The sequence below is a fragment of the Choloepus didactylus genome, chromosome X, assembly GCF_015220235.1.
Source record: "Choloepus didactylus isolate mChoDid1 chromosome X, mChoDid1.pri, whole genome shotgun sequence".
NCBI lineage: Eukaryota > Metazoa > Chordata > Mammalia > Pilosa > Megalonychidae > Choloepus > Choloepus didactylus.
Genome location: NC_051334.1, coordinates 37762526 through 37778299, shown reverse-complemented (window position 1 = coordinate 37778299; position 15774 = coordinate 37762526). Strand labels below are relative to the sequence as shown.

Here is a 15774-nt window from a genome sequence, read left to right as displayed (position 1 = left end):
AAATGTTTTTTCCCATATACCACTCTATTACCACCTTTTATTAGTATCATACTTTTGTTATAACCCATGGAAGAACATTCTTATACTTGTGTTATTAACTATAGTTCATCATCTACAGTAGGGTTCACTGTACTATACAGTCCTGTTTTATCTTTTAATTTTTATTCTAGTAATATATACATCCTAAAGTTTCCTCTTCTAATCACATTCACCTATACAGTTTGGTGCTGTTGATTACACTCACATTAATGTGCTACTGTCACCACCATCCATTTCCTCACCTTTACCATCAGCCTAAATACAAATTCTGTACAAATTAAGCATCAATTCCCCATTTTCTAACCCCAGTCTGTCTCCTGATAACCTGTATTCCAGATTCTGACTTTTTGAGTTTGCTAGTTATAATTAGTTCATAACAGTGAGATCACACAATATTTGTCCTTTTGTGTCTGGCTTATTTCATTCAACATAATGTCCTCAAGGTTCATCCATATTGTTACATGTATCAGTACTTCATTCCTTCTTACAGCTGAATGATATTGTATTATATTTATACACACACACACACACACACACACACCACATTTTGTTTATCCATTCATCAGTTGATGGACACTTGGGTTCTTTCCATCTTTTGGCAATTGTGAATAATGCCACTATGAACATCGGTGTGCAAGTGTCAGTTTGCATCCCTGCTTTCATTTCTTCTGAATATATAACTAGTAGTGGGATTGCCAGATCATATGATAATTCTATGCTTAGCTTCCTGAAGAACTGCTAAACCGTCTTCCACAGTGACGACACCATTCTACATTCCCACCAGCAGTGAATAAGTATTCCTATTTCTCCACATCCTCTCTAACACTTGTAGTTTTCTGTTTTTTTCAATAGTGGCCATTCTAGTAGGTGTGAAATGATATCTCATTGTGGTTTCCAGTTGCATTTGCCTAGTAGCTAGTGGTGATGAGCATGTTTTCATGGGCTCTTTAGCCATTTTTATTTCCTCTCTGGAGAACTGTCTATTCAAGACTTTTGCCCATTTTTTACATTGGGATGTTTGTCTCTTTATTGTTGAGTTGTAGGATTTCTTTATATATTCTGGATATTAAACCCTTATCAGGTATGTGGTTTCCAAATATTTTCTTCGATCATGTAGATTGACTTTTCACTTTCTTGACAAAGTCCTTTGATGCACAAGTTTTTAATTTGAAAGAGATCCCCATTTACCTATTTTTTTGTTTTATTGCTTGTACTTTGGGTGTAATGTCTAAGAAACCATTGCCTACCACAAGATCTTGAAGATGCTTCCCTACATTTTCTTCTAGGCGTTTTATGGTCCTGGTTCTTATATTTAAGTCTTTGATCCATTTTGAGTTAATTTTTGGGTATGGTGTGAGATAAGGGTCCTCTTTCATTCTTTTGCATATGGATAGCCAGTTCTCCCAGCACCATTTGTTCATGAGACTATTCTTACCCAGTTGAGTGGACTTGGCAGCCTTGCCAAATGTTAATTGGCCATAGATGTGAGGGTCTATTTCTGAACTCTCAATTTGATTCCATTGGACAGTGTGTCTGTCTTTTTGCCAGTACCATGCTCTTTGCTGTTTTGACCACTGAGGCTTTTTAGTATGCTTTAAAGTCAGGAAGTGTGAGTCCTCCAATTTTGTTCTTTTCAAGATGTTTTTTACTATTCAGGGCCCCTTACCCTTCCAAATAAATTTGATAATTAGCTTTTCCACTTCTGCAAAATAGGCCAATGAATCTGTGAATCAATTTGGGTAACAGGCATCCTAACAATATTTAGTCTTCCATTCCATGGGCATGGAATGTCCTTCATTTATTTAGGTCTCCTTTGATTCCTTTTAGCAATGTTTTGTAGTTTTCTGTGTACAAGTCCTTTACATCTTTGGTTAAATTTACTCCTAGATAATTGATTCTTTGAGTTGCTATTGTAAATGGAATTTTTCTCTTAATTTCCTTCTCAGATTGTTCATTACTACTGTGTAGAAATACTACTGACTTTTCCTGCCATTATGCTGAACTCATTTATTAGCTCTAGTAACTTTGTTATACATTTTTTAGGACTTTCTATATATAGTATGATGCCATCTGCATATAGTGAAAGTTTATTCTTTCCAATTAGGATGTCTTTTATTTTTTTTTCTTGCCTAAATATTATAGCTAATACTTTGAGCACAATGTTGAATAACAGTGATATCAGTGGGCATCCTTATCTTGTTCCAGGTCTGAGCAGGTAAGCTTTCAGTCTTTCATCATTGAGCATGTTGTTAGCTGTGTATTTTTCATATATGCCCTTTATCATGTTGAGGAAGTTTCCTTCTATTTCTGTCTTTCAAAGTATTTTTATCAAGAAAGGATGCTGGATTTTGTCAAATGCCTTTTCTGCATCAGTCGAGATCATAAAGTGTTTTTTCCCTTTTAATTTAATATGATGTATTATATTAATTAATTGTGTTCAACCACCCTTGCATATCTGGGATAAAACCCACTTAATCATGGTGTATAATTCCTTTAATGTGCTGTTGGATTTGATTTTCAAGTATTTTGTTGAAGATTTTTGCATCTATATTCATTGGAGAAATTAGGGTGATATTGGTCTCATAGAAAAAGTTAGGTAGTGTTCCCTCCTCTTCAGTTTTTGGAAGAGTTTTAGGAATATTGGTATTCATTCTTATTGGGATGATCGATAGAATTCACCTGTGAAGTCATCTGGTCCTGGGCTTTTCTTTGTTGGAAGGTTTTTGATGACTGTCGAATTCTGTCTCTTTACTTATAATTGGTCTGCTGAGGGCTTCAGTTTCCTCTAGATTCAGTTTAGGTTGTTTTTGTGTTTCTAGAAGTTTGTCCATTTCATCTAAGTTGTCTCTGAAGGTCAGTTTCTCTCTCTTGTTTAAGGTTTTATTGTCAATTGGCTTCATGTTAAAGCTCTTCTTTGTCTCTTAGTCCACCTTATTCTATACCTTTAAAATTCCCTGTGTAAGGAACCCAGCGGGAGGGGGGAGGCTTAGAGCCAGAAAAAAAATAAAAAATAAAATAAAATAAAATTGCCTGTGTTTAACTGATCAGATTTTTTTCAGCTCTTCTTCATTTTATTATTTCCCTGAATATGGGGTACAATTTTTAAGATTGTACTTTTTGGGTAGTTGTTTCACCCCCAGGAGAAAGCTACCTTTCTTCTGCTCCTTCTCTGGAAATCTTGATATGTTCTGTTTGTTTTTGTTTTGCCTGTATTGTTTTTTACATTCTTTTCATTGTCTCTAGGAATGGAAGGCAAATTCTGGAGTGAGGGTTACCCAGGAGACAACTTTCCCAAGTCAGTATTTCCCAGCCAGAGCGGGGCAGGGACCTACAAAGGGGGTGAAGACCGGCTCCAAGGTGCCCCAGGGAGTGGGTCAGAAAAGACACCTAAAGCTTTTCTGGCCTACCCAGCAGATAGCACCCTGCAGCAAACTGTTCCCTGCAGACCTAAAGAGACACCATGTCTTTAAACCTCCATGGTCTCTGCCTCTCTCTGGGGCAGGATGAAACAGTGACTGCCACTACTTTTGCCCAGAGCGTGTTGAAACAGTAGTCTAGAACCAATCGAATTCACTAATCAAAAGCTTTAATCAGAGCTCTAGCGTGACATTCCCTCCATCCCCTGCAGTTCTTGGGGAAGAGAATTTTTATGTCCCTTTCTGACAGCAGCAGCTAGCCAGGGGCTAGATCCCCAGGCAGCCCACAGCTAGAGTGGGGGATTGGCATGGGCAGCCGCTATAAGGAGAGAGCTATTCACAGTTCTTTACCATAGTTTATCAGCCTCTTCTTCCCACTCTTCTTTGGATGCTGTACAGTATTCTTCTAGCCTCCAGAGCCCCAGAACAGCTGTTTTGGACAGTTCCTCACTGTTTACTAGCTGCTTTGGAAGACGGATTGAGTCCTGGAGCTCCCTACTCCACCATCTTCACCAGAAATTCCCACAAAGTTTGCTTTTAACAGCTGTTTTTCTCACATAGAAATTAAGGGAAAAAAAAGATATGGTCCTTTATATTTACCTATATAATTATAATATTGTATTTCCCTGTATAATTATCATTATCTTTCCTCCTTCCTGTAGACTTAGTTTCCATCTGGTTTTATTTCTCTTCAGCCTTAAGAATCTCCCTTAGCATTTCTTATAGTGCAGGTCACCTGTCCATGAATTCTCTGATTTCATTATTTCAGGAGTTTTTTATTTCATCTTTATTTTTAAAAGACATTTTCTTTGGAAACAGAGCTTGGGTTGCCTATTGTTGTTGCTGTTTTTTGTTGTTTTGCTTTCATCGTGTTGAAGATGTTATTTTGTTGTTTTCTGGCCTGTGTTGGCTTCTGATGAGAGGTCATATGATTGTTTCTCCAGATGTCATGCGACGTATTTTGCTTTGTCTTTTTTTTTAATAAGAAATTTTATTTTGAGATAAATTCAAACTTACAGGAACAGTTGCAGACACAGTACAAACCCTATACATAGAACTCCAGCATACGCCGACCCCCCTCCCCCAATACACCGATCTACCAACTTTAACATCCTGTCACACCACCATTTCTTTCTTTCCCTCCCTCCCTCCCTCCCTATCTATCATCCATCATCTATTGCTCTGTCTTCTGAACATATGAGAGCAAGCTGCACACATCCTTGAAAAAACAATATAATTCACATATACATTTCCCATGAACAAGAACATTCTTTTATGCAATCCCATTAAACACAGCTAAGAAGTTCAAGAAATTCAACCTTGATACAAAGCTTACATTCTATATTTCCTTTTTTTTCCCTTGTGTCCCAACTGTGTCCCTTTGAGCCTCCTCTCCTCTATCCTCAGATCGCATCCAGGATCATCCTTGGCATTTAATTGTCATCTATTTAGCCTTTTTTTTTTTCAATTGTGGAAACATATATACAGCCTAAATCTTGCCATTCCACCCCCTCCCTAGCATTCCATTAGTGGGATTAATCACGTTTAGAATGTTGCAATGCTATCACCTTCCTACCGTCTATTTCTAGAAGTTTCCCTTCACCTCAAACAGAAACCCTACACTCATTTCTTAACTCCCCATTGCCCCTTCCCCCACTTCTCAGAACCCCTACTCTACTTTTCATCTCTATGGTCGTATTCTCTGATACTTTCTTTATGTTTACCATGGGGCTTACATTTATCATCTAAAATCTATAACAATCTTGTTTTTCTTTGATACCAGCTTAACTTCAATATGACACATAAGCTATGTTCCTATACTCCTTCATTCCCCCACTTTTATGTAGTTCTTGTCAAAAATTACATATTTTTCATTGAGTCCAAAACCACTGATTTATCATTACAGTTTATGTATTTTAGATCCTGTAGAAAGTAAATAGTGGGGTTACAAATCAAAAATACAGTAGTATTGGTATTTATATTTACCATGTGATCTTTAGTGGTACCCTTTATTTCTTCATGTAGTTTCAGTCAATTGTTTAGCATCTCTTCCTTTCAGCCTGCTCAACTCCCTTTAGCATTTCTTATAGGACTGATCTACTGGTGGTGAAGTCCCTCAGCTTTTTTCTCTGTCAGTAGGGTTCCGTTTAGTATCTGAAGTAGGGCAGGTCTTTTATCAGCAAAATCTCTCAGCATTTCTTTGTCTGTGAAAAATTTAAGCTCTCCCTCAAATTTGAAGGAGAGTTTTGCTGGATAAAGTATTCTTGGTTGGAAAGTTTTCTCTCTCAGAATTTTAAATATGTCATGCCACTGCCTTCTCGCCTCCATGGTGACTGCTGAGTAGTCACTACTTAGTCTTATATTGTTTCCTTTGTATGTGGTGAATTGCTTTTCTCTTCCTGCTTTCAGAACTTGTTCCTTCTCTTCAGTGTTTGACACTCTGATCAGAATATGTCTTGGAGTGGGTTTATTTGGATTTATTCTATTTGGAGCTCGCTGGACATTTATGCTTTGTGTATTTATATTGTGTAGAAGGTTTGGGAAGTTTTCCCCAATAATTTCTTTGAATACTCTTTCTAGACCTTTACCCTTCTCTTCCCCTTCTGGGACACCAATGAGTCTTAAATTTGGATGTTTTATTGTATCTATCATATCCCTGAGATCCTTTTTGATTTTTTCAATTTTTTTCTCCATTCTTTCTTTTGTTCTTTCATTTTCTGTTCTGTGGTCCTCTAGGAGGCTGAGTTGTTGTTCAGCTTCCTCTAATCTTGTATTATGAGTATCCAGAGTCTTTTTAATTTGGCCAACAGTTTCTTTTATTTCCATAAGATCTTATACTTTTTTCTTTACTCTTGCAGTTTCTTCTTTATGCTCTTCTAGGGTCTTCTTTATGTCCTTTATATCCTGTGCCATGGTCTTCTTCATGTCCTTTGTATCCTGAGCCATGCTCTTGTTGCCTGTCTGTAATTCTTTGGTTAATTGTGCCAAGTACTGTGTGTCTTCTGATCTTTTGATTTAGGTGTTTTGGTTTGGGTTCTCCATATCGTCTGGTTTTATCGTATGCTTTAAGATTTTCTGTTGTTTTTGGCCTCTTGGCATTTGCTTTCCTTGATCCCTAATTTGACAGAACTGCAGCTTGGTGGTGTGCACTTTCTTTAACTAACCAGCAGATGGCATCCGTGAGTCACCTATTCCCCTCAAGTCAGTTCTCCCCCACTTTGTCTTTGTGGTGTGTGGGGGTCTGATTCTTGTGGGGTCCAATTGGTATACCAAGTTTGGGTGTGTTGCTGGTGCTGTCCGCCCTGAATGTGGACGTGTGTCTGGGTGGTTAGGGAGGCAGGGCAGCTTTAATAATCAAACCTCCCAGGTGTTCCCAGAGATTTAAGGCTGTTGCAGGAGCCTAAGCCTTCATTTCAGTCTTTCCACCGATTGTCTCTGCTGCTGACCCACAAGTCCTTGGTATTCACGTAGGGTCCCTGGGATTTCTGAGCGGTTCCCCTTCCCAGCTGTGTTCTTCCAGGACCTCTGCTGAGGGAGGGCTGCACCATGTCACTAGTGTGCGCCAGCCTGCTAGGGAAGCCCTGGGTAGCTGGGCCATGCAGGGGCGCTCGCAGCCCACTTCAAAGATGGTTGAATGGGACGCGTTAACTTCCCCCTTTTTGCACAGCTCCGCCCTCCCAGCTCCAAGACAATCAGCCATGGGAGTATTAAAGGCCAGTGTCCATGGCCAATATTGTGGCTTGTGTGTATTGCTGTGGGAAAGATTCCCTGTCACACTGGGTTTCTTGGTGCGGCTCTGGACTGTGGGTCTGGCCCCGGGCAGGAGTGTCCCCCGCCTGCTGGGGAGATGGCTGCAAGGAATGTGTTTTTTTTTTCTCCTTTTGGCTCCCCTCTTCTCTGGTCTTGAGACAATCAGCAGCAGGTGTGGGAAGGCGTATCCTCCATGCCAGACACCGAGGCGTTAGCCCAGCCTGCTCCCACCGTGCTTCACTGTGCGGCTCTCCCCGTTGTATCTGCAGCCACTCCTGGGCTTTTTTTTTTTTTTTAGAAAGAACTAGTCCGTCTCCAGATGCCAACCCACAGTTTCCCCACACTGCAGCGTGGCTGTGGGACTTTCAGCCAGCTCACCTCACTCATTTCAGAATGCAGGCTCCTGGTTTCACCAAATGCACGTTCCCTGTGGATTTAGTGGACCTTGTCTGTCTGGTGCATCACTGGAAGTGGTGTTCTGGGTCACTTTCTGGTTTTTATCTAGTATTTTTCACGGAGGTGTTTTTTTGCCTTGTGGTGACTCACGGATGCCATCTGCTGGTTAATTAGAGAAAGTGTACGCCACCAAGCTGCAGTTCTGTCAAATTAGGGACCAAGTAAAGTAAATGCCAAGAGGCCAAAAACAACAGAAAATCTTAAAGCATCTCATCTTAGGTTCTGTTGCCTTGTCTTTTAAGAGTTTATCTTTAGCTTTCGTTTTCAGCAGCTTGTCCACGATGTGCATACTTACAGGGCTTTTTTCCTTAAAATTTAATTTATTTTGATGGAGTTTTGCCAAGTTTCTTGGATCTGTGAATTTCAAATAGTTTGGGTATTTGGGTAATATCAGCCTTTATTTCTTCAAATAGTTTTTCAGTCCCATTCTCTCCCTCTTTTCCTTCTGGGATTTCAATTACACTTAATGTTAGTCTGCTTGATATTATGCCATAGGTCATTAAGGCTTTATTCATATTGTTCAATGTTTTTTCTTTTGCTCCTTGGCAGTAAATTTTAAATCCATTATCTAGTAGCTCTCTAAGTCACATGCATGTAGACCACCACCTTCCCTATGATGCATTGGAATGTTCTGTGGGGATTGGCCCTCCCCCATCTATGATCCGCATTCTATCAACTAATGACAAAATCTCTATCAGTATCCCAAAGCACTGGGAAACCCTGGTGTAGTCCAAGAATTTCTCTTGGAATTTAATGCTAATTTGATGCTTTTGACAATTATCTGTATTTTTATTCATAGGCTACTGTATAAAAACATAAGCTTATAAAGCTGCATTTCCAGGGCCCTGATCCTTTTACAAATCCTTATCTCCTAGAGTCAAATAGGATCCCAGCAGTTATACAGGAGGGCAGAAGACAACCATGCAACTATGATTTAGTAGTTCTAATGGACAGAAAGCATTTATTGAGTTACCAGTGTGTGATTAACACTATAGCAAATGCTAGATAATATAAAAGAGGATCATAAAATGTAGTCCATGATTCTAAGGAGTTTATTATCTAGTTGAAGAGACATGGCACATAAAAGTAATAGTTAGTGAACCAGTCAGTATGAAATGGCATTATTATTTATTGATTATATATCAAGCAGACAGTATAGACCAAGGGTAGACTGGTATCTATAAGCCTTTAAGAAGCTTCTTAAGAAACAGACTCTGTGGCACCTGGCATGATGCCTTATAAATGATGTCTTTTCCTGTTGCCATAACCCTAATTCAAATACAGATCACTCTGTCGTTTTGAGCACCTGTTATGTTCCAAACACTGCACTAAGCATTCGAGATCAACACTGGACAAAACGGTTATAATCCCTGCTTTCATGGAGCTTGTAGTATGGTTGGAGAGACTAAAAAAAAAAAAACAAAAACAAAAACAAAAAACGCCAAGCAAAACAACTGAAAATTGTAAATTTTGCTATGAGGGAAGAAATAAAAGGGGCTACATAGTTTATAATGGAGGGAAGGAGGTCAGAGAAGGTCTTGCTGAAAAGTTGACATTTAAGCTAAAACATAAAGGATAAGAAAGAGGTAGTCATGAAAAAGGGGGAGGATGTGTGCATTCCAGGCAAAGAGAATAATATACTCAAAGATTTAGAGGCAGTTTACAAGTAAAGGAAAGACCAGTAGGGCTAGAGAGTAACGGAAAGGGAAGGACAAGATGATGTTGGAGAAAGAGACAAGGAGACATTATCTATCACAGGGAGTAATGTGTTCCAATCTAATTTACTTTTCAAGAAAATCAGAAGTAAGGCCAAGGTAGAAGTAGGAAGAATAAAGTGTTTGCAGTGGAGACAGAGAGAAGCAAGCAGATTAGAGGTACATTTTAGATGTATAACTAACTGGACTTGCTAAACTAGTTAATGGATTGCAGATGGGTGAAATAAAGGGAAAAATACAGGCAAAAAGTTGGTTGACAAGAGATGACCTTGAGATATCTGTGAGACATCCAAGTGGAAACATCAAGCAGGTAGTTGATGCCTAAAGTTCTGAAGAGAGGTCTGGACTAGAGATATTAATTTGGAAGTCATCAACGTAGAGATGGTGCTTAACATCCATGGAATTTGGTGGAATCACCTACTAGAGAGTAGTGTCAGAAGAGAAGAGGACCTGGGCTGTAGCCATGGGGATGTCTTACATTTAAAAGGTAGAGAAGAAAAAGCCAGCAAAAAACTTTCTGAGTCTCGTCAACCAGTAAGGTAGGTGCTAGAGGATCTGATCTGCATCCAGTAAGATGGTGCTAGAGGTTCTGTTTCCAAGCTCACTCATGTGGCCGGTGGCAGGAGGCTTCCCTTCCTCACCACGTGGGCCTTTTCGTAGGGATGCTCACAACATGGCTTCCCCCAGAGCAAGTAATCCGAGAGAGAGAGACCAATTCAGAAGCTGCAATGACATAACAATCATTTCTGCTTTATTTTATGAAACATACCTACCAGGGTATGAGTACCAGGATGTGGGTCACTGGGGCCCGTCCTACAGGCTGGCTACCACAGTGCTTGATAGCTGGGTGGTATTTATCCCAGAGCCATAGTGTTTGCCTATTTATGTGAATGAAGCAATTGTTAGCTCTAATCGGTATCAAAGTTTTTCAGCTCTCAAAAGATTTTTGAAACCTGTTGTTACTGTGAATGAATTCTGTTTGATTCCTCTGACGATTTTCCTTTGGTAAAATTACACCTGTCCTTTCAATTACGGAGCAATTTGTTTTCTTAAACGTTGCCTTTTACTTTTCCATTGAGATCTGGTTTTTCTTTTTCCCTTTTAATCATTCAGATTATTTCCAAGATGAAATGACTAAAGAGAAAGAAACAGACACTTCTTCAGCAACAGATTCAGAAAGCCTTGGAGAAACTACTGATGTTTTAAATATGGTAATGATTTCTTATCTATCCATATGTATATAAATTTGAATCTTAGTTATCATGTGTTCATGTGTATTTTCTATAATTTTGTATGCATAAAAAGCTTCTTTTTGTGTCATTTTGTTTTTTTTAATGAACTTTATTGAGGTATAGTTTACGTATCATAAAATTCGTTTCGGTCTTCATTATTAATATGGCAATTGGGAATTGATTACATTTTATCTGAATAGTCATTGCCTCAGTTTTATTTTTATATATATATATAGAATGTATAAATATATAATATATTATTTTTAGAAAATATATTTTTCATTTATTTCAGACACACATGATGAGCCTGAATTCCAATGACAAGTCATTAAAATTATCACCAATTCAAAAACAAAAGGTATAATATTTATGGAGAATTATTTTCATTATGGTGGGTAAGAAAAGTTTAAGTTATTTTTTTTTCTTGGAAGGTTTGTGGAAAGAACACAAGAAAGGTAAGCAGGCACTTAACTTTATTATTTAAGAGAGGAATACAATGTAGATAGCCTCTAGTTTGGCTTGTTCTTTTCATATGTATTTTCTGTGATGCAACAAGAGTAATAGAATTTCATTGCTGAAATTTACCCTTTAGGGTCATTAATTTAAGTCATGATAGCCATACTCCCTTTCCCTCAAGCAATAGATTATTACTGCAATTCCTAAGTAGAGGAAGAAGCTACCATTTATGAGTGGCTCTATAACTAGTTTAGTATGACTGCATGAGTGACTATGCTGACATTACTGAGTGATATTAAGATCTTTTCTAGGTCTAAATTTTTCTTATTGTGGTGAAAATATTTTGTAGTCTTTACAGTGTTTGGATTGGGCTTTAGTTTATTAAGGAATTTTTTTTATTGTAGTGAAAATATTTTGTAGTCTTTACAGTGTTTGGATTGGGCTTTAGTTTATTAAGGAATTGAAAACACAAAAAAAGATTAAAATAACATTTGAAAATTAGTCTGAGACTGTGGATGCGAAAGAGAGACCTTCACTGAGTAACAACAGGAAGGAATAGTGTGTGGTTTTTACAGACCCTGCGGAGAGAAATTCCTGCCCTGAAATACTTTGCTTTTCCTGGTTTTAAAGACCAGTGGGATGAAAGGATGAGGACCTTGGGGATTCAGAATATAAACTGGAGAAAGGTACAGTGAAAGAAGAAGGTTCTAGAAAGCACTTAATTTATATTTCTAGTGCCTTTTCCACATGGCTAAATTAAGAATCCTCATGCATCGAAACCACTGAAATGCCATAGAAACTTGCTAAATTTTTAAAATTTAGAGCAAAGCCTCATTTTTTCTTTCATATCTTTCTGAGAGGCATGGGGAATAACAGCATCCCTTTGAATGTGGGAGCATCATTCTTCTAACACAGTTGTGGTTGCTCAGTGAATGCTGACTGACTGCCTGTACTAACTTATTCACTGACTACTACCCTTCCAAGCACACATCTTCCCTGTGTCTTTCCTTACTCTTCTTGTAGACTCTGGGCTTTGCCTCTTCTGTGCTGCTTTGTTGTGCTAGGAAAAGAAAGGCACATCCATTTAGAAATAAGAAATTCTGGCAACTGGACCTGTTCTTTTAGGGCTCTTGAAAGAATCATGACCTTTTAAAGAACAGGATCTAGAACAAACAACAAAATATTTTTCAAAGGAAAGCACTTCCTTTTAAACCAATATAGATCTCATACTTCACATAACGCTTTTAAGTAGAGGCCCTACCAGGCTTACTTTACTGAATAAAAAAAGATTCATTATACTATTTATATATATTAGCTTGTGAATGTTTTAATGGGTCCTGTTTTGATAATCTCTTTAGCAAAAAATGAACCTCTTCCTAGGCCTAGCACTCATCACAATTATAAAATTTGATTTACTGAAGTTTTACTATCCAGAGACCCAAATTCATTGAATATTTGAATCCATTAGCTTGTAGAATTATGTCAACCATGGGATTTTGCCCTATTTTGTCCAACAAGAAATTAATTTCATATTGTTAACGTTAGTCAAATCCTAATGTTTAATTTCACGGTTTTCATAAAAATCTTGCATTTTACCTTGAGTATTTTTTCATATATGTAAATTGTTATAGTTAAAGAACACAATAGATGAAAAGGAAGCAGGTCAAAAATTTGAAAGCCCATATCAAATTTTGTTTTTAAAAGAAAAACATACAAATTATTATTTAGTATATTGAAAAAAAGGATTTCATTTGGAGTTTCCAATTCTGTTTTTTTCCACTAAAAATGAGCTATTCATTTCTTTCAGTTTTTTCTTAATTTTCACATTTTTAATTTTCTTTGATTTTGTGAATTTCATAGAATCAAAAGACAAAAATTTGAAAATTAAAATGATAGGAAAGGTGGAAAAAATTAAACTGAGCTTTTACTATATATAAGAGAAGTGTAAATTTTTTAACAGTATTTTTCAAAATCAGTGTGAAGATACCTAAGGATTGATCCAGAGTAAGAAAGAGAGAAGAGAATATATAATGATGGTACTGTGGTTAATGGCAAAATTAAGTCAGATAGTAAGAATTTGAAAGTTAAAGAAATGGACATGTGTCAGTAAATCGAAATTAGATGTATCACAGACTTAGAGAGAGACATAAATTATCCCAAAGAAAACAAAATCTGAACAAACCGTCTGGTAAAATGGGACATTTTATTTTCTATGAAAGTGTAAAATCTTGTCAGTATTTTAAAATAGATAAGTTATCTTTGTCAGCTAATAGTAGTATGATGATTACTTCAAAAATTTACAGAAACAAGAAACAATTGAGACACTGAAGAAACCTGCAGCTTGTACTGAAAATGATGACAGTAATGAATATGAATATAAAGAGATGATAGAAATGAAAGACAGGAAAATATGTAAACAACTTTTTGAACAAGAGATGTTCATGAAACAAGCAGCAGTGACTGTGGAAGCATTTTCAGATGAGGACCTAGGTACTGACTCAGGCCAGGCTGGGCCTCAGGCCAGCATTGATGAAGAGGGCTTGCAAACACACCTACTTATACATGAGAATAACCTTGGTATTTATCAACTTGATGATAAGGAAATAGGCAAGGAAAGCGATGAAGGGCACAGTCCCAGGGATTCCGAAGCAGAAGAAATAGTCTCTGAGAAGGAAACCATGCTGGCATATATGACAGGTCTGAACAATATAAGACAAACTGAAGAGACTATAGAAAATTTTAATACATTTTTTGATGACTTGCCAAATAGAGACATGAGTATTGAGGATGAAGAATATATAGATTTTGTTCAGCAAACTATAAGTCACAAGCAAAATATGATCTTTGACAGTGAAAGAGAATCTTTAGAGGAGCCAGACAGTTACATGGAAGGTGAAAGTGAAAGTCAGCAAGGTACAGCTGATGGACTTGAGCAGCCTGAATCAGTAGAATTTAGTAATGGAGAGAGAGAGGATGATGAAGTGGAACATGACCACAGCCTGTGGTATAGCAGAAAATTTGTTGAGCAAGGAAACGAGGAAGAGATTGAACACAGAATATCAAAATTCATGGCAAGATATGAATTTAAAGTTGACCAATTGTCAGAGATCCCAGAGGAACAGGAAGGAGCAGAGGATTCAGAAGGAAGTGGAATAGAGCAAGAGATAGAGGCACATAAGGAAGATATGGAGGTGAATGAAGGAAGAAAGGAGAGAGAGGAGGAGGAGGCAGATATCCTGTCAGATGACCTTACAGACAGAGCAGAGGTGAGTGAAAGTGAGGGACAGTCACCGGGAGAGGCAGAGGGCATGCCTGAAGGTGAAGGTGACAGAATCTGTAAAGCAGATAATTCCAGAGTTAAAGAGAGGCAGGGTAAGGAAGGGAAGGAGGAGGGGAAAGTTGAGGAAGGAGTAATTAGAGAAATGGAAAGCCTGGGTGAAGGAGAGAAGGACCTAGAAGAGGAGGAGGAATGGGAAAAAATGGATGAGGAAGAATGGGAGGAAAAAGAGATGGAACAAGGCCATCAGGAGGAAATAAGCAAAGAGATGGAGGAAGGAGAAGGGGAAGAAAAGGAGGGGGAAGGGGAAGAGGAGGGGGAAGGGGAGGAGGAGCAAGGAGAAGGGGAAGAAGAAGAGGAAGAAGGTGACAGGGAGCAAGGAGAAGAGGAAGAAGAAGAGGAAGAAGGTGACAGGGAGCAAGGAGAAGAGGAAGAAGAAGAGGAAGAGGTGGATGGAGAAGAGGAAGAGGAGGAAGCAGAGAGGAAAGAGGAGGAAGTTGAGGAAGAAAGAGAGGGGGAAGGGGAGGACAGGGATGCAGAAGGGGAAGGAGAAGAAGGTGAGGGTGAAGAGGAGGAAGGAGAGGGGGAAGAGGAGGAAGATGAGGGGGAAGAAGAGGAAGGTGAGGGAGAAGAGGAGGAAAGGGAGAGGAAGGTGGGGGAAAGGGAAGGGGAAGAAAACAGGAGGAAAGGAGAAGAGGAGGAAGAAGAGGAGGAAAAGGAGGACAATGAGGAGGAAGAGGGGAAATACCAAGAGGCAGGTGATAAAGAGAATGAAGGGAAGGAAGGACAGGGTGAAGAAGAAGATACAAAAAAGGTGAGCAAATTAAAAGGATTTATGAAATATAGTAAAGATAGATCATATCAAAAAAAGTTGATTGCTAACACAGAGGGAAAAGGGAAAAAGCATGAAGCACAAAGGTCCAAATCACAAGTGCAGTCAAAACAACTTTTAGAAAATGGGCTGTCAAGTTCCAAAAAATTCTGGAATAATGTATTACCACATTATTTGAAATTGAAGTAACAAACTTTAAATTTGACCTGATTATGCCCAGCCAAATATTTGTATGCCTTGCACATAATAGGCACTTGGTTTATTCTATTACAATGGTTTTATATCATTGTTATTACATGTGTGGTATAATAACAACTGATGCCAATTGGGTGAAGGAATAGAACACAACTTGAGGCACTGGTAGATTTTTGGCTCCTCTTAAGCTAGTTTCTGGTGCAATTTCTCCCAAAACTAGAAAACATCAAAAGGTCATATTGGATAATTAACATATTTCTCATTAAGGATAGATTTAAGAAATAGAAATCTAAGAATGTTTTGTTTATGTATACACATAGGTCCATTTTTAATTGGCACAGATCCTTGAGGGCTATAAAAACTAATTTTTTACAAATCATTTTAGCACTTTTTTTCAGGTTATGAC

General features: G+C 38.1%; 1 protein-coding gene across 1 annotated transcript in view; it reads left to right on the top strand.

Annotated features, from left to right (window-relative positions):
- RPGR (retinitis pigmentosa GTPase regulator) overlaps positions 1–15774 on the top strand; it is a 91207-nt gene that overhangs the window by 59948 nt on the left and 15485 nt on the right. The window contains exons 12-14 of the mRNA XM_037821830.1: positions 10490–10587; positions 10901–10966; positions 13368–14330. Coding sequence (XP_037677758.1) covers positions 10490–10587; positions 10901–10966; positions 13368–14330 — 1127 coding nt within the window. The remainder of the gene's footprint in view (positions 1–10489; positions 10588–10900; positions 10967–13367; positions 14331–15774) is intronic.